General features: G+C 43.4%; 1 protein-coding gene across 3 annotated transcripts in view; it reads left to right on the top strand.

Moving 5' to 3' along the window:
- TSPAN4 (tetraspanin 4) overlaps nt 1-24457 on the top strand; it is a 365256-nt gene that overhangs the window by 238275 nt on the left and 102524 nt on the right. For all 3 annotated transcript variants that reach the window (XM_075425480.1, XM_075425479.1, XM_009931527.2), the window contains one exon: nt 11336-11527. In XM_075425480.1, the coding sequence (XP_075281595.1) occupies nt 11336-11527 (192 nt within the window). The remainder of the gene's footprint in view (nt 1-11335; nt 11528-24457) is intronic.

A 24457-nucleotide genomic window follows, 5' to 3' on the forward strand; every position in this document is an offset into this window, starting at 1 on the left:
TATTAGTGCCTGGTGCCGCCACTGGCGCAGCATTAAACCAGCTAGGGAAATTGGCATGCTGGGCAGAAAAGCAAGCCAATGTTACCACGAAAGTTTTAGAGTCTCTATTAGAGGATCAGAATAGTCTATGACATGCAGTATTACAAAATAGAGCAGCAATTGATTTCCTATTATTGGCCCAAGGACATGGTTGTGAAGATTTCGAAGGCATGTGCTGTATGAACTTGTCTGATCATAGCGAGTCCATCCACAAGCAATTACAGTGGCTTAAACAACATGCTAACCAGATACAACAAAACCAGGGGTTTTTTGGACGGATTGTTTACCTCACTGTTTGGTAATTTGCCCGCTTGGCTTACAAGTTTACTTGCAGAAGGTTTGCGCGTATGTATCGTGTTGATTGTTGTCGGAATTATAATATGTATTTGTTTTAGCTGTCTTAAAAAGGCTCTTTCTAGGATGATCGACTATACCTGGCTTGCTCAAAAACAAGAAAGGGGAATTGTGGAGTCCTGGCTGGACGAGAGGGGACATAGTTTGGTGCCGTTGAGCAACCCAGGCTTTGTATCGAAGATAGGCCTGGAAAGTAGCAAACACGGAACACTGCTACAGAAGTAGAGCGGTGAACACGGAACACTGGTGCAGGGGGACTGCCACGTTGTCGCTTCCTACCTTATTGTCGCTTCCGCATCGAGATGACGCTCTGCACCAATCGTAGCGAGTTACAGCAATTTTGCCCATGTATGGTTAAGAGTAACTAACCAATCAGAGGCTGTAATTGCTCTGCTATATAAACCCTGTTTTGCTGACTAATAAAGGAGAACGATTCTACCTGTATTGGGATCATATCGTTACTACCCAACCGGCTTCCCACTCCAACAAACAATCATTAAAAATTGCCAACAAGGGAATAATCTTTGCTTTCTCTTGTTCTCCCACCCAGTTAGAATAGTTTTCTTGACAAGGCTTTTGAACTATTGAAGTGAGAGATGCTATTCCAGTCATAACGCTAGTTTTGTTACGAGGAACTACTTACATGTTATTGTTAGGCAAGTAGTAAATACGTTGTTTGCCTGTACAAATATTATTAACAATCCATTAAAAAGAATCCATAAAAGATTCAGAATGCGTTTTGCTGAGCTTTCTGATGGTATGCAGTGAAAGAGGATGAACTTTGTGATGTGAGGCTGCTTGTTACTAGGGTGTGATTATTGCGCACAAGTCTGTTATTGATCAGGGGATCAATACTGAACGTGGTAGAAACCATTCCTACGACTGTGTGAGCCGCTTAGTGATGAGACTGTTTAAAAAAGACTTTTCATTAAAAGCCATTGTGGTGTACACATTTGGTCATTCTTCCCATATCTATGGAAAGGGAAATCTCAGAAAAGGAAGATCTCACAGCGTCTTTATGTGTTTCACATTTTTGTCATTAGTGTGACCATTGCTGGTGTGCTTAGTTTTGCTCCATGGAGTTACATTTGCATTTTCATCTTGGGTACCCCAGTTGGTTTTGGTGTTTGTTGGTCTGTTTTGATACAGGAAGAATATTAAGATGGTGACTCTTCATTTTGCATGTGAGCTCTTATGGCAATCAAGGGGTAAAGTTGCATCTCAGAGAGTAATAGGTTTTCACTGTGACAAGTGGCAGAGGCTGGTGGTGGGGAGGGAAAATAAAAATAAAAGGATAGGGTGGGAAATTATGTTAGAACTATCTGAACCAGTCTGTCATTGCAGTTTTCTTTTGTTTGTGAGGTCTCAGCACCCTCACGTTGTACTCCAGTTGTTTTCCAGTTTGTTCTATTCCCAGCACTAACCTCACACCTTATGTTACTTCCAGTGATCGATGCTGTAGTGTTGTTATGATATGGACTGGAATGTATCTTTAGCTTTACTGGAAGCATGAATATGAAGAAGCCTCTTAATAAACAGCAATTTGAAGGTTTTCATGCCTGTGACTCATTCAGATAAGAGGGATGTGTTGGAGTCATGTCCCACAGCTTTCTAGGAGCTGAGATACTGTGTAAAAGTACTGTTGCTTCCAAAAACCTTCCTGTCCCTGCTGGGGATTGGCTCGATTCTTGAGCAGGCCTTGAGCTCCTCGAGGAGAGAGTTGGGTGTGCCAGGAATCAGCCAAGAGTCCTATGCTTTTTGGTGAGGGACTTGTGATACAGAAGATTTGTCTGTCCTTGAAAGGACTCAAGGTATTGCCAGCACCTGGTCAGATAGAGCAGGACGCAGACGCAGTATCTATGGTGGGACCGAGGGAAGGGAATGCTGTACTGCTGGTGTTCCCACTGATCCTCACTTCCAGCCCTCTGCTGTCAGCTGGTAGGTTTAAGAGCAGTATTTGGTGGTGACCTTATATATCCTGGTTAACACTTACTGGCTGCCAAGTGAACTTCAGAAAGGTGAATGGGAGGGGAGAATGTTGCAGAGCTATGTTTCTGATGGAGGAATTGGAGAAGACATGTTCTATCATGTAGACTGTATGTTTGCAAAAAAAACCAATTTCTCTTTGAAAAGGTCTCCATCAGGAAAATGAACCCAAATCACTGTGGAATACATCAGCACAATTTGAGACCTCGGGGAAGAGCGCTCCTAAAATCAGCCTCAAGATGTGAAGAGCCAAACACGTTAGTAAAATTCACCCGCCCCCCATTCCAGGACTGAAACCAGAGACTCTTTTTGTGATCTGTCTCAACTTCCAGAACTAGGTTCAGCTTCTGCAAGGATGCATGGCTGGGGATGCTTTATTCAGACTATTTAATCAAATACTGATTTATATAGTGAGCTCATTTTTTGAAAGCTTTTCTGAGGGAGGATATCAGCTTGAGCTGTCGTCATTTTTTTTCACAGTATCAGCAATTTTCTTTTTTAAATACACAACTAATTTTGCATTTCAACTATAGTATCTGTGTTCACTATGGAAGTTTCTATAGCAACCAGCCTTGTGCTATCTACATACCTCTATGGATGGATTAAACATGCAACTCAAAAATGTTTTTAATTTTATTTTTCTGCAGACTGTGCCTGTTAGCACGTTTTAAAAATTTCTAGAGTAGTATGAAATAGAGAGACCATGTTTGTCGTCTTCATACTCCTTAAGAAATCTGTTTGTTTGCCTTTGTTTTTTACATGGCCCCTATCATCTTACCGTTTCACTGCCTCTTACTCTGAACCCATCCAATGCCTCTGAGGGAGTAAAAAGCACTACAGACCAAATACTCTGAATTTTACCCAATGAAAGAAATTTGTGGTAAACCAGGGAACCAAGCTGAGCCTCTGGAGTCATAATTTGATACTTCGAGTCCTCAGTTTCTCTCAGCTTCTCACCAAATGGTTTGGGCAAAATTGTCTGTCATAGAATCATAGAATGGTTTGGGTTGGAAGGGACCTTTAAATGTCATCTAGTCCAGTGCTCCTACACCCCTGCAATAAGCCGGGACATCTTCAACTAGATCAGGTTGCTCAGAGCCCCATCCAATCTTGAGTGTTTCCAGGGATGGGGCATCTGCCACCTCTCTGGGCAACCTGTTCCAGTGTTTCACCACCCTCATCGTAGAAGATTTCTTCCTTATATCCAGTCTGAATCTACCCTCTCTTAGTTTAAGCCATTACCCCTTGTCCTATCTCAACAGGCCTTGCTAAAAAGTCTGTCCCCCCCCGACTCAGGTGCAAGATCCTGCTCTTGGCCTTGTTGTACCTCATGAGGTTCTCATGGGCCCACTTCTCAAGCTTGTTCAGGTCCCTCTGGATGATGACAGTCTTCTTTACAGAAATCACAGGTTTCATGTTAGGTAAAAGACCAAACGTTACCACTTTATTTGCTTCTATTGTATTCAGTGTTTAGTGCTATGTATGTGACAACAAGTGACTAAAACTGCATCTAAAGCTCCGGGCCTGCTCTTTCTCCAGTTTATGCTACCAAGTAATTTAAACAAAGTGTAGTATTTTATAGATGGAACAGAACAGGGGCTACAGAGCATATCCAGTTTTCTTCCATTTCTGCTTCTGTTTTGAAAGATTTAACTTCATTTGATGGATTCTGATTCCAGACCTCTTGCATGTACAATCTCTACAACTGGATCAATTTCATTGCAATCATTCCAGGTGGATTTAGAAATTACATTCAAGGAGCAGATGAAAAAGCTTTTAACACTTCCAATTTGGCAGCAGTTAAAACTAGAACCTGAAAAGAGACATATTCTTTTCATTGTCATGTATTCATCCCTTTCCCTCTTCTAACTCATGCATTTGCTCTGCATTTCAGTGAGTTGTCATTGACTCAGTACTTCACTTACAATCCTGAATTTGAATTAGAGTTTAGGCAAGTTTCCAAACTAGATGCTTGTGACACTGATAATCACCATTTTTTCATATTCTGTGATCATGTTTAATCTTTTATCAGCAATGCTGCCTTAATGGGTCATCCTCACCTGTTCTACTTCTGCAAGTTTTTGCATCCTCAGTGATAGGACTTTGCAGTATGGGGCAATCAAGTGCTCTACAGAAGTGACTAATTAAAGTCAGTGGCAGTTACGCACATGCTTTAAACACTGTGCTGGATAAGGATGCGATGGAACTCACGTGCTTTAATAAATTTTGAGCCCGTGAAAGGAAAACATCACTTTTAGATTGAGTGTATTAACTCATAAATGTTGTAGTTTTGTTCTTTTGAAACTGCAGTTGATAGATAACTATGTTTTAGAGGAGCAAGTGTGTAGAAGAATGCTGCTCATAATATAGCACAGATTAACTGAATGACTTTTTACTCACTTTTCCATTAGCAGGGCATCAGCATGATGTTCTGTCTTTTGACATCTTCAGTGGTCCCCAAATTTACTTTAGATCCATGAGACTGTAATTTAGTGGTGGAACTCAACTGGGGAAGAAAAATTAATTTCTTAAGGCTTAAGCTCTTGAGGCTCAATGCTCACCAGGGTAACTGAAAAAGCAGCGGTTTATATGTTGCCGTTATTGACACTAGGAAAATAAATGCCATTCCTGTGATGTTTCTTTACCTGCGTAGAGCTCTAAAGTCCTGTTTGTAGACTTTCTAGGCTTGATAAAAATGCTGTTGGTATTTGTGAGGCTTGCACACTGGGTGGAATATCCTAAAACAAAGCCTATTTCTGGGACAGAAGTGTCTAAAAGTAAGGAAAGAATAACATGTGCTATTGAAGTGTGTTTCTCTGGACCTGTGACAAGACTACAGCGTGTTAGAGGGCAGTGAGGGCACAAATCCCAGAATGTCATGCTGGCAAGCAGAACGCGTGTTAGGGTTGTAGCCTCAGCTACCTCTGCCTGTGTAATGGTTGCTTGCCTGACATGCAAGTTCAGGCCTGTGAAAGATGATGTGTCAGCTCTACTTTGAAATAATGTTAAGTGCTATACACTGCATTGCACCACTGACAAGACAGTGGCTTGTAAAGGAGCGGCAGATGATTAAGTAATCAATTCATAAGAAAAAGTCTAGTATGACATTCAGACTGGGTCCTTGGATGTTGTTGGTCAGGGTGGTTGATCAGTCATGCTGGTTGACACCAGAAGGGAGTGCTGGCCGCTGCTCGTGTACATAACGACCCATACTTCAAGATGAGATTTTTGTATTTGAAACTAATTTTTAAGCAAAATGAAAAGAATATGGGATGGAAAGGCCAAACAACTAGTTTTGCAGAGCTTTTAATTTTTAACTGCTTATCTGCAGAGCGAGGAGATTGGTATTTGAAATGCTTTGTGCTCTACTCGGATGTGCTCTTTTAAAACACCTTCCTGTAAGTCGTAGAGATATTAGTGAAAGAGTTCAAAAGTGGAATTAAATGACATCAGACCAAAATAAAGTTTTGGCTTAAGAGAATATACCGCAGTGAGTAGATGTCGTTCTAAAAGAAAGTGTGGAGTCTGGGAGTGGAACAGCATCAGTTTGTGATGTGTAATTTATGTGGGATAATGTCTGCCTACTGGGTGGAGCTGGCACTCATTAGGAGTTGAGACCAGAGATGAGGAAAGGATTTCCTGAGTTGTTCCCTTTTACAGAAGGACTTTGCAGACTGCAGTCTTGGGGTTTTTTTTGTTTTCTTTTCTTTTTTTTTTCCCTTCTGTACAAACCTCATGATGTGCCCTACTGTTGAAATCCCAAGTCTCAACCGACTTTCGAGGTCTGTCCCAAGACTCAGTAGACTGGAGACTTTTCTGCCCTTATTTATGCTTCTCTGAAAAGACTTCTTCAGGGGAGTGTGCTGACTCAGCCGGCCTGAAATCAAGGTGCTAAAGATGTGTGGGTGGAGTATGGGGTGGAAAGGACATGCTTCTGCTTTTTTCATGTAAGACTCTTTATTCATTTGATCCTGTCAATGTAGATACATATATTCCATTTCCACCTCCTCCGTGTGTCTAGTTGAAAGGAACAGTAATTTAATTGTGCCTTGTGTTCCAAGAACATTTGCTGGATAATGTTCACATCACTACTATTAATACTTTGATGTTGATTCTTCCATTGTGTACTGTTACTCCATAGTTAGAGGGGGAAGCGTATTCACACAACAGTAGCTGGATAGCAAGTGGGATTGAGAAAGCCCTTCCAGTTTAAATATGTGGACACTTGGGGAGAAAAACCCTCCAAGTGAGTTAGTTTAACTACAAAGCAACTGGTCATACCTTCCACTTGGATTCTGTTACCAGTGTATTTTTTACTACACGAGGAATTTGTTTTATCTAAAAGAGGAAGTATGATGGGTAGATCCCAATCAGATACAATATGAGAAGCCTCGATTAGGTGCATTTTCTGTGTAATAAAACCAATAAAAACCCCACTTAAAGACACCAACACCATTATCATGAACAATGAGGCAATTTCTCCTGCAGTATTTTAAGTGCGTAGCTGTAACTTCAGAATAATTTTCTCCAACAACGTGCATATATCCAGGGCTGTTTGTGATTACTTTGTTTACCATACTGTAAGATCAATTCTAAGTGTATGCCCTGAAGTCTGAATAATTTATTTTCTAGCCCATTAGAACAATTTGGAGGATCTAATTCTGTCGGCAGCTTTTCTGCCAAGAGAGCGAGTGCACATGTGTCTGTGTATCTCTTGGGGAAGGAGAGACAGGCTGAATCTGTGCTTGTAGAGTAAGCCACCCACTTTACTGCTTGACTCTGCTGTATAAATGCCTGTGAGCAATTTGTCTTGAGCAGAATAAACCAATCCTTCCACAGCCAATTGCAAAGCCCAGGGCTTGCAAAGAACCCACTACTCGTGGCTTTGTACTCACAGTTTTGCAACTCAGGTACAGACGTACTAAACAGCTTGTTTGAGATTTACACTGAGGTCTGTCCTGGAACAGACACTGAACTCAAATCTCCTAAGTCTTAGGGTTATGAGACTATCCATTCTGGTGTCCCACTGTTTTGGCCTTAGGATAAAAGTTTTTACAAAAAAATGCAACGTTTATTGGGGAAAAAAATGTCAGAGGAAGCTGCATTTTGTTTCAGATTTTGCCTTGCTTGCACGAGAGTGGATTATCATGAACAATTAGGCAAATAATGTGTTAAACATTTCACAAGGGAATTAAAAAAATGCTGTTGTCAGTACCCTGACATCTTCGAGGGGGATTTGGGTTTTTTTTTAAAAAGTCAACCCAGCACTCACCACATGGAGTCTATACAGACTCACATTTGGCTGCCAATAGATCAAGCTGTAGAATTCTCGCTAATCTTTTTGTTTTAATGTTTTCTCTTTTAACCATAACAGCTTCACTGTTTGCATGGAAGCCCCCACATTGTCAAGAATAGCCCTGTTAATGGTTTTGGCTTTCTTTAACTTCACATCTCGGCAAGCCCTGAAAGCTGTCAAGACTTATCATCTCATCACTCTGCTTCTGACTGTGTGGCACAAACATGGACTGGGGGTTGGGGGTACGGTAGGGAGAAAAAAAAGTGGAGGAAAGGGAACATCATAAATAACTAAGCAAAATTAACCATAACTTAACAGCTCCTTAGATACCAAGACAAATAAATCCAAAAAGACAGGCAGCATAGAAACAACCACAACAGGTTTGTCTTTGCTCTCATCCAGAATAAACAAACATGATCCCTGGATCTTAGACTGGGGATTACACTGCTGTTCAGTTCAGAATGGGCGGGAGAGCAAGCTTTTTGAATGTTTGGGAACAGAAAATACTCTGCTATCATTGGAAAGGCTCCTGTGGCTGTCTTGGTGGGTCTTGGTTCCCTAAAGCATTTCCTTATCCAGGTGCTTGAGTGTTCTTATGGTCACTGAACGGAGACTTACAGGTGTGCTTCATTCCTTGGCAGAAAGGGGGCTTTAAAGAGCTGTTTAGACTAGAGTTAAGGGCAGCCTCTGTTTCCCAGGGCCCGGTGTGACAGCTTAGTGACTTTCTTCAAGGGCCGTGAGGGGACGTTCTGGTGTGGGAAAGGAACAGGGCCGAACTAAGGTGGAGCAGCCCTCAGTAATGTGTGCTGACATCTCCTAAGCAGCGCTTCATGAAATCCAGGTTGAGCCAGATGGTTTAATGCTCAAAGGATCACTTTGTGCATTTCAGGGTTTGGTTAATCAACCTAAGGAAGAGCTGTTCATTATCTCTTCAAAACTAGGAAGATAATGAGCTGCTGGAGAGCCTGATGTGCATTAGAGTATCAAGGGCAGTGTAGTGAGATACTCCTGCTGACCAGCTGACCTGAAATATTCAGCCCTGATCTAAATGGGTACAGCCACAGTCGCAGCATTTTGCACAAACCGTTTCCTGGCTTTATGATGTTTTGTGCCACTGGTGAATTTCCAGCTTCCGCAGACAAGGATGACTTTGGAGGGATAAAAGGCTGGAATCAAATGTCCTAAGGGCAACGATGTCTCAAGCATTCTGCATTGTACATCATCAAGAATTCAATGGGCAGTGGAGTAGCAGGCAAGCAGGTCTTGCCTTTACCGAACACAGTAGCGCCCTTGGATGATAGTTGTAGGTGTCAGTGTCACTCAAAGCAGTGTAGCAACACTACATAAGCTGCCTCTTATTTGTGACATTGAATTGCGTCAGAACAAAGAACTGAAGATAGTAGCTAAATGTGTTGCAAGGTGATGCCTCTGCTGCTGCTGGGCATCAGCCTTCGTTAGGCTTAATTGGAGAGTTTGTGCGGCCTTGCTGTGCCTGTGGTTCCAGGGCTGATTTTGAGGCAGAATGTCCACCATGCTGTGGAGGCAGAAGCGTGGTTGTGCTTTCCATCCCATTCCTCGTCCAGTTTAGTGCTATTCCTGACTGTATTTCAGCGCTCTGACCAGTTTGGTTTTAACTTGGGTGTCTGCCACCTCTCCTTTGATGCTGTTCTGTAGTCCAGAAGACCTTCAGAGTTTTATGCCCATTTTAGGGAATTTATTCCAAATTTTTTCCATTTTTTCCCTTGTGCCATGTTGACAGCTTGTCTTTGTAGCCTCTCGGTTATCCTAAGTGATTTTCTGTGGGTTACCTTCTGTAAGTATTCTTCCCCCTCCTCTCCCATGGTTATTCTTCAATCATTTCAGACCATGTTAAAGATCACGGTCTGTAAGTGGGCGTAGAGGGGAGGTAATTCCAGTGTGTATGGTCAGGGCATGGACTGTCCCTCCGTGGTGCTTGTAGAGGGTACTTTGCGAAAGGGTGAGTATGGTGATATGGGACGCCTGTATATGGAAAGGATGCTGAAATAAATTGTTTGAGTCGTTGTGTCCTGGAGTCTGCCTTCTCTTGGTGGAGACACGTAGGCTGATGCAGCTGAGGTACATTACAATCAGGTATAGTTTGGCTCCTTAGTTCTAGACAAAATAGACTGGCTTGCAACTGGGGTGAGGAGTCCTGCCTTGAGACACAGCTGCCTTTATTGTCCCTTCTTGAGGGAAAATTCAGTGGCGTGCAGAGGCAACCTTAGCCATTAGTACTAAGAAATTGCTTTGGCTTTTGTGTTTCTCTTCTGTGTTTCATTTCTGAGACTTAGCTCTGCCCCAGGATTAGCTCGATCTCTTTTTTTCCCTGGTTCATGAGCTGCCTTACGTTCATCCACTTCATGCAGACATTTAATTGATATGCTCCTATGTCTGGCTTACTATTCTATGAACACAATTTCTTTCCTAGCCTTTAATTGATTTGGATAATAAGGTGCAATTATAAAACTCAATATAAATTGGTCATTTTAAAGGAAGAGCAGGAAAGAAAGAAACCTAAGTGATGCTATGGTGTGTGACTGTATAATAATGTAAAATCCCCTTTGGTTTAATTCTATTTGATTGCTCAGCTTTACTCGCGTTGTTACAATTCTGCAGGCTTTCTCACAATTATAAGCAGCATGGTTATAAATGTTTGTGTGTTTTAAAATTTCCTTGTGTATATAATAATTGTAAATTTTATGGTTTTGTGGTGGTTGCTGCCCGCACTGGCATCCTTCCTTCTCCTTGCTCACATGCCTGGGGAGCCTGTACTACTGCTCTCCTCTCAAACTTTTCCTAATCCAGCTAAGTCCTCTTCCGAGGATTGAATTACTAAACCAGTTGCCACGTTAGGGGTAAACAGTTGTTTAATTTTTTTAATGTTATTGGATTCTCTCTCCTTCTCTGGCCTCTTTACGCTCTAAAAGCTCTCTTGCTTCCAAGCGAGCGAGACCTTGGACAGGAACTAAGAAGAGGTGTGAGGTGTCCTACCAGGGGATGCTCTGGCAAGATTTATGGCATGTGCCAGGGATGGGAGATCATAGAATCACAGAATGGTTTGGGTTGGAAGGGACCTTATAGATAATCTAGTTCCAACACCCCTGCCATGGGCAGGGACACCTTCCACTAGACCAGGTTGCTCAAAGCCCCATCCAACCTGGCCTTGAACACTTCCAGGGAGGGGGCATCCACATGGTATATTGGGATAGGAAGAACAGAGGATCAAAAATACTTCAGCTATTCTGGGCAAGACTCTGAGATACTTAAATAGGATATGAATTTTTTCAGTCCTTTTGAGATCTGAATCTTTGGGAATTTCTCCTTTACTCAGTGTCTGCTTTTTCACTAGAGAGGAAGAGACCTGATACTTGAAGTTGTGTCTTGGATTTGGGAAGTCTGAGTCTTTTTCTTGAGTGTTATATCTTACTGATGAGTTCTCCCTCTATTAATTTTTTTTCTTTCTCCTTTGTCTGTTTTTCCTACTGAAAGTACCATAGTGAGAGACCATTTCTTATTAGGTGTGACTTCTGGGTTTACCCCAGCAGAGCCATTCTACTGCTGCCATATTGATATGGATTAGTATCTGGGGTTGCTTGAATGCAATAACTGAGTTTCTTTGTTTCTCTCTTTTTTTCCCAGTTGGGAGGCTGTGGAATCCTTGGAGTAGGCATCTGGCTCGCTGTTACCCAAGGGAACTTTGCCACCCTCTCCTCTTCTTTCCCATCCCTGTCAGCTGCCAACCTACTGATCGTCACAGGGACATTTGTCATGATCATTGGCTTCGTGGGCTGCATAGGCGCCATCAAAGAAAACAAGTGCCTCCTGCTGAGTGTGAGTATTAAGCCGCTGTGCCACTGCGGTGTTTGCTGTCTCTAAGGTGCTGGTGCTATTCCAGTGCATGTTACAATGTCCTTACTTCCTTACTTGCTGACTTGACATGGATGGGATGTAAGTCATGTTTGACTCAGTCCTTGATAACTCTAAGGAGCTGCTAGGTCATTCCTGACCATGCTTTTAACCTGTCCTTGGAGGATGAGACCTGCAAGAAGGCAAGGGTTGTTGGTGATGTGGGTTTCCTTGAACTCTTCAGGGAAGAGGGAGGGGTTTGTGAAGACATCTTTCGCAGTGTACCCTTGAATTATGTTTTGCTCAGCTTTGGCAGCTATCTACTTCAAATGTCTACTGTGGTGGCGCGGATGATCTGAAGTCCTGGGCAGAAAGATCAATGTGGGCAGGAAACATTGTAAAGAGGTTGATTTTGGTTTAAATTGGAAATGAAGTCCTTCAGATTTGGCAGTGCTGGGTTTGCCAATCATTAACTCTCAGAAGGCCGAGATGTCAGGAAGCAAAGCTGCCAGCACAAGGAGACTGCTGTGAAATCAAAGATTAGTAAGGTGCCAGCTGTCCATGATTTAACAGAGTCTTGAGCCACATCCCTAGTGTATTTTGTCAAAATGTGATTTGATGTCACTCAAAGCTGGACTTCAGAAGTAGTGAGTGCCTGCTGTAGTTGGTGTTAGTGTGTATTTTCGGTCGTGTTCAGCTGAAGATCAGGATGTGAGGGGATCTTGCTGCTCAAGTCCAGGGCTTCACCATGAGGTTCAGCAAACCTCAGTGCGAAGTGAAGCTGGGGTTTAGTTTGCTGAGCTGGCAATTCCTTTGTAAAAGGCTGTTCCTCACTGTGCTTTACATATTCATTTTGCTTCCCTGGGAACTACAGAATGAGTTGAGGCACACAGCCCCCAAGAAGAATTCACCCTGTAAAAATCTTCAAGTGACTGTGAGATTCCAAGCCTCAATAAAGGACTGTCTCCAGAACCCTGCTTTAATCAGTTGTTTCTGCCGATTTTTAACCAATAAAAGCCAGGACTAGTCAGTCTAGTCTGGTAAAGGCTATTTATGTGGCAAGTACATGGTTTGACACTAAAATGAACAATATAAATTGAAATTAAGGCAATTGTGTGAATGGAAGTTTACACTGGGAAGGCTGAAGTCAGAATCTAAGGCTGAAAGTCCTTGACAATTTTAACAGTGTTATAAATACCCACTTTGTGGAGGAGATGTCTGGCCAGCCAGATGTAATTACTGGATTACAGCTTCAGTGCAAATACAGCAGCAGTCCACAGGGTGCTGAGTATAATGGTATAGCTTATATATGCAAAATTAATCACCTATTTTGTGCTTTTTTGATTAAAGTCCCATCTCAGATGTCACCAGCAATGAGCAGTGTCATCTTATGTGTCAGGATCAGATCAGGATCTGGCAGTCAGTCCTCAGTACTGGAAGAGTTTCAGCCTTTTATCTCGTATGGTTTATTGGCCCTCATCACTCCTTTTGGCAAGGGCAAAGTCTCCCTTGATCAGCCATCATTGCTGTAGCTAGCGTGACTATACTCACCCAACCCTAGATGGGCAACCTTTTAGGGGGATGCAAATGTTTGGGGGTACTGCTCCTTCTAACACATAATGCACAATACTCAAAATCTAATGCCCTTCAATGCATGGTGTAAGGACTGTACTTGATGGATCAAGTTAAGTAATGCAAAGGAATCCAAATTCATTTAAGAACTCTTTGCATGGAAGAATTGGGAAGCTCGATCTTATTTGGTACCAGCATTTCAGTCAGTCTGCCTGTCCTTACCTTTGTGTAACATAGCTATTCAGCGTGGCCTCTATTTCACTCATTTTTCTTCAAAAATGAGTTATGTTAGAGCTGATTGCTCTAATTCTGAAGAAGCCAAACTATAGCGGGTTGAAATACAGTTTCATTAGTCTACACTGAATTCAGTTTTTGTTTAGTCTGCAGTAACTTTCCACAATGTGCATTGGTAATTACTTACCCTCATGATCCAGGAGTGAGATTGTTGAGGTCTTGTGAGTTCTTCTGTTGAGTCTATCTGTTTGGAAGGGAAAAGGATGGTGGTAGGAGCTTCTGTTTCTGGGAGCAAAGCCTTATCATGTAGATTTGTTGTTAGTCTTCCTTTCCCCAAATTGCTGATTCTATTTGACTCTTGTCTGAAACAGTACTTTCAAGTTCAGGGCCAGGGCATTTGGTTTTGGACAACTCCAATTTTTCTAGGTAATGTAGGTAGCAAAACAAATGCTTAAGTGAAAGAACCTGAATAACAAACCAAGGCTGTCTTACGGTGTGTGGTTCCTAAATCTCGTCATCCTTTTCTTATTTCACAGGTGTTCCCAGCACTGTGTTCTGACAAAACGAAAACAATCTCTTCCCAAAATATCTCTGTTTTTGTTAAACATCCCTGAGGATGCCTCTTCTCTACTGCTTTTTAAGAGAACTGTTCTGTTGCAGCTGAGATGTGACAGGATTTACCATCTAAGCTATGAAGGGGAAGCTAGTGAGCACTGGCAGCCTTGTGTGTAGATGACACACATTGTGTTTAACAGTCACTGCAGGGTCAAGTCTTTACACTCCTTTTGATATCTCCCAGGCCACCACTTAACATCTAGGTTTGCTGCTGGCAGTAGCTAAGATTGCTTTTTGAACTGAATTCCTGTAATTCATGTCTCCACAAGGTATAACCACAAATGTGTCAGCAGCTCTTGGAGTAAGTTGTCTTGCTTATGTGTGATGTCACTACCATATCTTGTTGTGCAGCATTTGGTTTAGCTGACTCTTCCTAACTTTTTCTTCCATTTGGAAATAGGAGCTTTGATAGTACACAGGCCGAGAAACTGAAGTCTGGCCGCACAAGTGTTTAAGATGGGCTGATGGAGCCTGTTTGATTGTATGGGTAGTATATTCTGTTGCACTATTCACTGGATAATGTATTTAATTCTCTTAATTTAGCCTCCTCTCTTGATATTTGACCAACGCCAGCACTCGACCAATAAAGAGGTGAGTGCTAAACGTGCTTAGGGAACTGGAATGATGTATTGGGTTTGTGTGGCAACGTTTTGGTAGCGGGGGAGGTACAGGGGTGGCTGCCATGAGAAGCTGATAGAGCCAATGCCAGCCAGCTCCGAGACAGACCCGCCACTGGCCAAGGCCAAGCCCATCAGTGACGATGGTTGCACCTCTGGGATAACATAGTTAAGAATGGGGAAAAAAACCTGAGCAACTGCAGCTGAAGAGAAGAGTGAGAATGTGAGAGAGAAACAACTCTGCAGACACTAAGGTTAGTGAAGAGGATGGGGAGGAGATGCTCCAGGCAACAGAACAGAGATTCCTCTGCAGCCCGTGGTAAAGACCATGGTGAGGTAGGCTATCCCCCTGCAGCACATGGAGGTCCACAGTGGAGCAGGTCTCCACCTGCAGTCCACGGAGGACCCCACATCGGAGCAGGTGGATGCACCCGAAGGAGGCTGTGACCCTGTGGGAAGCCCACGCTGGAGCAGGCTCCTGGCAGAACCTGTGGACCTGTGGAGAGAGGAGCCCACGCCGGAGCAGGTTTGCTGGCAGGGCTTGTGACCCTGCAGGGGGCTCACACTGTACCACTGGAGGGGAGGAGGTAGAGAAAATTGTGAGTGAGGTTGAGCCTGGGAAGAACGCAGGTGTGGGGGCAACTTGTTTTTAAGATTTAGTTTTTATTTCTCATTATCCTATGCTGACTTGATTGTAATAAATTAAATTAATTTCCCTGAATTGAGTCTGTGTTGCCTGTGATGGTAATTGGTGAATGATCTCTCCCTGTCCTTATCTTGACCCATAAGCCTTTCATTATATTTTCTCTCCCCTGTTCAACTGCGGAGGGGAGTGTTAGAATGGCTTTGGTGGGCACCTGGTGTCCAGCCAGGGTCAATCCACCTCAGATGGACAGGAGTTAGTCAAGATCTGCGGGCAGTTGAAACAGGTTTGTGGTGAGCTTAAAAGCAATGAAAAGTTAGTAACAGGTTACTACAATGAAAGCAAGGAGTAGAAGCTAGGATGTTGTGTCCCTTGCACATTTCAGTAGTCTGTATGCAAAAGTCTGATCAAATGAGGCTTGGAATGGACAAAAAGGAAAGGAAGTGGAATATACCAAGCTGGAGAAGTACCCAGGGATGATATCATGGTGGGTTGGCAGATACTCAAGTCATAACCTACATTTATGAGATCAAACAAGTTGAAAGCTTGTGGGTTAGAATTAAGGGACAGGCTCATAAGGGTGACATTATGGTGGGTGTGTACTACAGGCCACCTGACCAGGAGGAGAAGGTTGATGAGGCCTTCTACAGGCAGCTGCAAGCAGCCTCACAGTCACAGGCCCTGGTTCTCATGGGGGACTTCAACCACCCTGACATCAGCTGGGAAGACCATACAGCTAGGCAGACACAATCCAGGAGGTTCCTACAGAGCATCGATGATAACTTTCTCATGCAAGTGGTGGAGGAACCAACAAGGAAAGGCACGCTGCTGGACCTTGTGTTAACAAACAAGGAGGGACTGGTGGAGGATGTGAAGGTCGGAGGTAGCCTCGGCTGCAGTGACCATGAAATGGTCGAGTTGAGAATCCTGCGTGGAGGAAGCAGGGCGATAAGCAGGATCAAAACCCTGAACCTCAGGAGGGCTGACTTTGGCCTCTTCAAGGAGCTACTGGGAGGAATCCCGTGGGCCAGGGCTCTCGAAGGCAGGGGGGTCCATGAGTGCTGGTCGCTCTTTAAACGACACTTCTTCCATGCACAGGAGCAATGCATCCCCCTGAGAAAGAAATCGAGCAAAGGAGGCAGGAGACCTGCATGGTTAAACAAGGAGCTTCTAGCAGAGATCAGGCAGAAGAGAAAGGTCCATGGAATGTGGAAAGAGGGGCAGGCCACTTGGGAAGAGTACAGAAACGTGGCGAGAGCGTGCAGGGATGCGACGAGGAAGGCCAAGGCTCACCTGGAATTGAAGCTGGCAAGGGATGTCAAAAACAACAAGAAGGGCTTCTTCAACTACATCAGCAGCAAAAGAAAGGCTAGGGACAATGTGGGGCTGCTGCTGAATGAGGCAGGTGTCCTGGTGACGGAGGATGCGGAGAAGGCAGAGCTACTGAATGCCTTCTTTGCTTCAGTCTTCAGTGCTAATACTGGCCCTCAGGAATCCCAGGCCCCGGAGGTAAGAGAAGAAGCCTACAAAGAGGATGACTTTCCCTTGGTCGAGGAGGACTGTGTGAGGGATCGTTTAAGCGATCTGGACGCCCACAAATCCATGGGCCCCAATGGAATGCACCCACGAGTGCTGAGGGAGCTGGCGGATGTCATTGCTGAGCCACTCTCCATCGTCTTTGAGAGGTCCTGGAGCACAGGAGAGGTGCCCGAGGACTGGAGAAAGGCTACTGTCACTCCAGTCTTCAAAAAGGGCAAGAAGGAGGACCCAGGGAACTACAGGCCGGTCAGCCTCACCTCCATCCCGGGAAAGGTGATGGAGCAGCTTATCCTGGAGGCCATCATCAAGCAAGTGGAAGAAAAGAAGGTTATCAGGAGTAGTCAGCATGGATTCACCAAGGGGAAATCATGCCTGACCAATCTAATAGCTTTCTACGATGACATGACTGGCTGGGTAGACGAAGGGAGAGCCGTGGATGTTGTCTACCTCGACTTCAGCAAGGCTTTCGACACAGTCTCCCATGATATCCTCCTAGGGAAGCTGAGGAAGTGTGGGCTAGATGAGTGGTCGGTGAAGTGGACAGAGAACTGGCTGAATGGCAGAACTCAGAGGGTTGTCATCAGCGGCTCTGAGTCTAGTTGGAGGCTGGTAACTAGTGGTGTCCCCCAGGGGTCAGTACTGAGCCCAGTCTTGTTTAACTTCTTCATCAACGACCTGGATGAAGAGTTAGAATGTACCCTCAGCAAGTTTGCTGATGACACCAAACTGGGAGGTGTGGTAGACACACCGGAAGGCTGTGCTGCCATTCAGCGTGACCTGGATAGGCTGGAAAGCTGGGCAGAGAGGAACCTGATGAGGTTCAACAAAGGCAAATACAGGGTCCTGCACCTGGGGAGGAACAACCTCATGCACCAGTACAGGCTTGGGACGGACCTGCTGGAGTGCAGTTCTGCGGAGAGGGACCTGGGTGTCCTGGTGGACAACAGGTTAACCATGAGCCAGCAGTGTGCCCTGGCTGCCAAGAAAGCCAATGGGATCCTGGGGTGCATTAGGAGCAGTGTGGCCAGCAGGTCGAGGGAGGTTCTCCTTCCCCTCTACACTGCCCTAGTGAGGCCTCATCTGGAGTACTGTGTCCATTTCTGGGCTCCCCAGTTCAAGAAAGATGAAGAGCTACTGGAGAGAGTCCAGCGGAGGGCTATAAGGATGATGAGGGGACTGGAACATCTCCCCTACAAGGAGAGGATGAGGGAGCTGGGCTTGTTCAGCCTGAAGAAGAGAAGGCTGGGAGGGGACCTAATAAATGCTTATAAATATCTGAAGGGTGAGTGTCAGGAGGATGGGGCCAAGCTCTTTTCAGTGGTGCCCAGTGACAGGACAAGGGGCAATGGGCACAAACTGAGGCACAGGAAGTTCCGTCTGAACATGAGGAAGAACTTCTTCCCTCTGAGGGTGACGGAGCACTGGAACAGGCTGCCCAGGGAGGTTGTGGAGTCTCCTTCTCTGGAGATATTCAAGACCCGTCTGGACAAGGTCCTGTGAAGCCTACTGTAGGTGACCCTGCTTCGGCAGGAGGGTTGGACTAGATGACCCACAGAGGTCCCTTCCAACCCTACTATTCTGTGATTCTGTGATTCTGTGAACATTGTTCCATTGAGCAGAACATTGCTGTGTGTCTCTGAGTGAGTAGCTCCCCCTTTCCTCTGCTTGGTACAGTGTGAGAGAAAGTCTGGGATGTTAAGTATGACCATAGACAGTAATCAAAATGATGTGAATGTCATTTGGTTCTCCAGATACTCTGCCCATACTGTATTACTGTTGCCTCCTGCTCTGAAGTCACACCCTTAAGATCTTGAAGACACTTATGACAATTATAAGCATACAGATCACATGGGCATGCCTGGTTTAACCAAGAAGAATTTGGACCTCCTCTTGCTGTTATCTCCTGTGCTGTACCCCATCCTAATGATAGGATGGCTGTAGTCTTTAGAGCTGCAGTGACTGGAAAGACAAATTTCCCGTGCAACAGGAGCACCTCTTGTTCTGCTTCCTAAAAGCAGAAGAAAGAGGAAAGGATGTGACAGTTACAAGTTGGAGAAGAATGTATTTGGGAGGATGTGCTGCTGTTATTGGGGTGGTTGGTTTGGAGGAAGACCTCGAAAATACTGCAGGAGGCAGGGAGCACCACTGGGATCCTAAAATGGACTGGGAGGGAGCAGGGCAGGAAGAACTACTGGCTGAACCCACCTGCGTTGGAGGAGCAGATTTTTATGTGGTTTTGGACACAGCAGGATGTTTATGTATGGTCTTGCCTTATGAATAGTGCTGCTGTTTGATAATGTGATAAGGGGTGAGATTTCCTAAGGAGTCTAGCTGGGTAAATGGGAAATGAGTATTATCAAAGAGACATTTTGATTTATGTATATTTCGTACACCAAGTTGCAGAGCAGATGAGACTCTGATCCTGTATCTTTGTATTCTCCACATATGATATTTTTATTGGGTTGTCGGAGCAAACCTGTAAGCTCTTTGGTGTTAGACTGCTGTGATGTTAGATGTAAATGATAATAATTGCTTACCTCTGGCATTTGCCAACGATTTTTGAAAGAAAGGAGGGCAGGTGAAATGTTTTAACTAGCAGAGGACAGATGGAGAAAGGAGATCGAAAGCAGAAGTAAAGTTTAATTTGTAAATGAGGTTTTTGCATAGCTGCATGCGGTAGTCGGGAATGATCCACATTAACTCTCTGAATAGAGTGTTTAGATAGCCTAAAGCTTCACAGTTTTATTGGCTTGAAATGACTTGCCTGGTGTCCACAGCTAAGGAGATGGCAGATATTCTTTACTCAGTGGCAATGTTTAGGCAAGACAATGCCTCATTAATCTCTTAAGAAACAGGCCCATTCATATTTCTCTGCATTCTGAAGAATCGAATAATATGAAAATCTAAAATGGAGCATGAAGAAAAAATCCAAAAGGAAACCTCAACCATCCTTGCATTCTGCAAAAATACGCAGATGGCATGAGTTGTGCAGCTGTCATTCTAAGATCTCTGTGAACAAATAATGGATATTTACAATGAGTCTTGTTTCCTCCAGCTACAACGTGAAAGAAGATAAACTTTTCCATCATTAGATTTCCCTAGGGAAATCAGAGCAACTAGCATTTCTTGAAATAAGTATACAACCTGGTGTATATCATCTTGCATCTGAATGTAGATGCAAATTGATGAGTGAAACAGGCAAACAATGCTTTCTTACTTCAGTAATGTTTCTTTGACATTTCTGCTATTCTTGTTGCTCAAGATTGTGTAACAGAGGTCCCTCTGTTACAAGCTCAGCTGTAATTAGAAAATGGCAGCTTTGTTCTGATGGGTTAGGTCACTGTCCTGAACAGGTGACAGAGGTAATAAGCTAAGAGTCTGACTTGAGAAAGTTAATTTATGGACTTCCATTGATTTTTTTCATAGATATTTGATCCTGCAGCACAAGATAATATAGCTGTACTGCAAATCTCTATAGGCTGTCTTGAAACAAAATTAGGAATCTTTTTTTGCTCCCTTCCTCTTTGCAAATGTGTTGTAGTACTAGTGTTCATCAGATCTATTAGCCGTATCCCTCATCTCTGTGAATTTTACCAAAGTTTAGCTTGAGTGATCTTAGCCCCACTGCAATGCATGTGCTTTTCAGCTGAGGGCATGTCCTTGCAGAAGATGAGGCACCAGCTTGCTGTACTGCTCTAGCATGACCAGTTATTGGTGACTTGATCATAGTACTGACTTTAGGCAGATGCTGTATGTACATGTGCACATGCACATAGCTCTATGCTAAAGAAATTTGTGCCGGATTAAGTACTTTTTTCTCTTTCATGCTCAAATGTTGACCTATCTGATCCTTAAATGTCAGCGTAAACATTGTCTTTTAGGTTAATTGCTGAAGATCTATCTTTGAGGAGCTAAATTGCCTGAATTCTCTGCCTTTCATACATGTTTAGCAGAGATCTATATTTGTATTTTTTCGCTGAAAAGGGTCATTATTCCATGGATAGTCCAGGTTAAAAATCTCAGCTCTAGACATGAAATCATTATGGATTATGTTATTTATTATCTGCCCTGCAGGCAGCCTATGAGATCAGGATGCTCATTCTGTATAAAACTCCTAGTAAGAGGAGGTCCCTGAGCTTACCATCTAAATAGATAAGACAAATGACAAGTATTATTATCCTCATTAGACAGATGGGGAGCGGCAGCACAGTGAAATGAAGTGCATTGCATGGGTTACACTGGGAGATTGTGGGAGAGCGATGAAGCAAACCCAAATTGTCAAAGTCTCAACTCAGTGCCTTTGTCATCTTTCTCTGGTTACAGCAGAATGTGTCTAGCTGTCCTGTGTGCTGCAGTGACCTTTAAGAAATATTTAGTCTGTGTCTCCATAATAGTAGTGACAATTTTGATTTCTTTCATCATATATGTATGTCCAAATGACAAATAAATATCCCAAAGCAAAATTAGTTCTCAATTTTTACCTTGTTGGAAGTTCCTAATTCGCACAATTAGCTAGTTTCCATGAGCTCCACTGCAGGCTGTCCCAGCTGAGCCGATCAGCCTAAATTGCAACATTACCTGCAGTTAAATGTGAAACAGGACATTCAGAGAAGCTGCCAGAAAAGGCATGTGAACATGGTCTAAGGCAAATGGCACCTCACTTTTGGTCCAGGAATTCATAGTCACTGGTAAAAAACAGTATCGGGCCCTTTGTGAAGGAGGGATTTCTATGTCTATTTGGTTGTTGTAGCACACATGTATAGATACCATGTTTCCAGATACATGCAACTTAATAACCCATGTCCTGGAAGGAAATAAAATCCATAAGCAGTTCTTTATTTCACCCTCTGATTTTGTGACACTTTTTTTTTTCTCCAATGATTTGTTATGAAGAACATGTTCTCCTCCTCCTGGTTGGGATGTGCAATGTGGCCAATAATCCAATCAAAAAACGCAGAGGATGAGTCTTGCTTGTGTAGACCTTAAGGCCTAAAAAGGCCTTGATGTAGGTAATTCTTCACCATGTATTGCCCGTACAGGAATGTGTTAGAAAGGGGAAAACTGATTCCTCTCAGATTACCCAAAGCCAGCTGCCTTCTTATAAAGCACTAAGGTTGGGCATGTTTCATCAGATCAAGGGTTAGATAGGTAAGAAGATGGCTTAGATACACTCTCTTTCCCCTAATTCCTGACTTGTGGAGAAGCCTGGATTTTTTTTATTGTTGTTTTTTGAGGTTTTTTGTTGTTTTTTTTTTTTGTAGAAAAGCTGAAACAATGATGAATGAGAAAGGGAAAGAAAATAATTATTAACAGACAGATCTATGCATTCAGCTTAATTTCAATGAGAACCTCATGTTAATAAGAGTGGAGTTGATTACCGTTGCTGGAATCAATAAAATCAGAATTAAACCTTTATGTTAGGTCTCGGCCAGATGTGGAAAGAGCTGATACTATATGCGTGTCTGAATGACTGTCCAGGCATCAAAAAGTGCTTATTTGTGGAATAGTCCAAGAGGAAAATGAGTGCCCTGATGTTTTGTTTTGTGCTGTTGAGTTTTCTGAACTTCAGCCAGCTCATCTGTAAGAGAAATAGCAAAAAAGAAAATGAGGAAAAAGTTAATGAGTGGGAAGAAAAGGAGACTAAAAAAACCTACTGTTTTCAATAGTGTCACTGGATCCAATCAGAGAGCTGACAGCTGAAACTCCATTGGTGACAGGGAATTTATTTCAAAGCAACTAAATGGGAAAGAAATAGCCCGTGAATGACTTCATCTCAGTAATTTAATGCTACAGACCAAACAGTAGATTCTCATTCCGGCTCAGCACATGAGCTTGTGTTCTTTTAGCAATCTGAGTAGCACAATCAGGGAAACTGTGGCTGCAGCCACAGCAGCAAGCAAGTGATGCAAAGACCAAGAAGATACCAAACACATAGCCTGAGAGCATTATACAACGTAACACCTCTCTGTGTAGTGCTGTGTTGCATATGAAAGCCCTAACTTGCTGCCTGTTTGAACTGTAAGTACTGAGCACCAAACTCCCCTAGTTTTGTTGCCTCTCCTTAGTTATTAAGAATGATCTCCTCATTGCCTTTCAGTTTTAGCTCCTTCTGCATGGCTGATACTGAAACTCAGAAGTGGATGGGACCTGTCTAAGTCTTCCTCTTTCTCCCTTCTTTTCTTCAGCTCTGGTAGCAGTTAATCAAAGAAACCTGGAAACAGAGCAGGGAAAGAATAAAGCTGTTTTCCTTACCTCTTGTTTTTAGACCTGAGCCTAGGCTCAATGTGTGGGAAGGGCTTACCCCATAGGGGTAGTAATTATTTTTCTAATATAGACTGATGCAATACCACTAGTGCCTGATACGCTTTGCATCATAGAATCATAGAATATCTCAAGTTGAAAGGGACCCATAAGGATCATTGAGTCCAGCTCCGTGCTCCTCGCTGGACTACCTAAAACTAAACCACACGACTAAGAGTGTCATCCAGATGCTCCTTGAACTCTGACAGGCTTGGTGCTGTGACCACTTCCCTGGGGAGCCTGGTCCAGTGACTGACCACCATCTTGGTGAAGAACCTTTTCCTAGTATCCCCATTCCTTTTTGTTAGCCAAGATGCTGCTTTATGGCAGTCAAACAATGTGACAGCGCCATGTGCAGGAGTCGGTGGAGCTATAAAGATTTATATCAAGGCTTAATCTGTGTGTCTAAATGGCTATCAGTGTTTCCGAGTTCCTAACTCCTGGTTGATTAATCTATTAGCTAGTAGTTGTTAGCTGTGTATTAGCAACATCAGCTTCTCTGACAGTCTACCCAGGCTCAAGATCCCCTACCACTTAGAAAGCCTCCCTCACCCCATCTTTTGTCTCAGCACTCAACCAACTCTCATGTGCCAGAGTTCCTTGAAAAGAAACCTGGCTTTGAGCCATTTCAAAAGGGGACCCAGAAACCGAGCCTCATCTTGTCCTACTACTATCTGTAAGGATTTAAGATGGGTCGCAGGTATCTCACTGCACATCAAATTACCAGGACAATTGAGTAATCCAATGAACCTCATAGTGGAAGAGCAGGGCATAAGACTACATGGGATCAGGAAAACGCTTTCAAGGAAGCCTGTTTTCTGCCAGAGCTTGCAGTCTCCAGACAGACGTGTTTGTTACTTGATCTATAAGGCTGATTTTGATGGGCTTTTGCTCCAGACATAGGGTCATCTGCAAGATCTGGTAGGCAACAGAATTACTCCCATTTCAGAAGTAAAGCATAGGTAACCTGTGTGCTGCTTGCCAGCCCAGACTTTTGAGCATAACATTTCTTTTATTGTTTTTTTCTAACAATGAATTTATCTTCTGATAGAAAGCCATCGGCTTACCAAAGCAGCATGTGTGCTTATATTCCCAGTCATTCATTTGCTGTTTTAGCCACCTTAACACTGCTTCCTAAATTAGAGAGCAACATTGACTTATTTCCTTAAAGAGTAAAATTACTTGAATGTCAGAAAAATTTAACTCTGGAGGTAAAGAAATGGACTCTACTTTGTGTAAATCAGTGATGCCTACACAAGGTGTAGCCAGAGCTGATTTGATGCTATAGACATTTCAGTTCACCAGTGGGAGAACGTTACAACCTAGAAGGCAGAATTAGGTAAACCAGACTAACTTGCTGTTCATGTTGTAGGCTACTGCAAGACTGACCCATGT

This window comes from Opisthocomus hoazin, chromosome 7, assembly GCF_030867145.1.
Source record: "Opisthocomus hoazin isolate bOpiHoa1 chromosome 7, bOpiHoa1.hap1, whole genome shotgun sequence".
In the NCBI taxonomy this organism is placed as follows: domain Eukaryota; kingdom Metazoa; phylum Chordata; class Aves; order Opisthocomiformes; family Opisthocomidae; genus Opisthocomus; species Opisthocomus hoazin.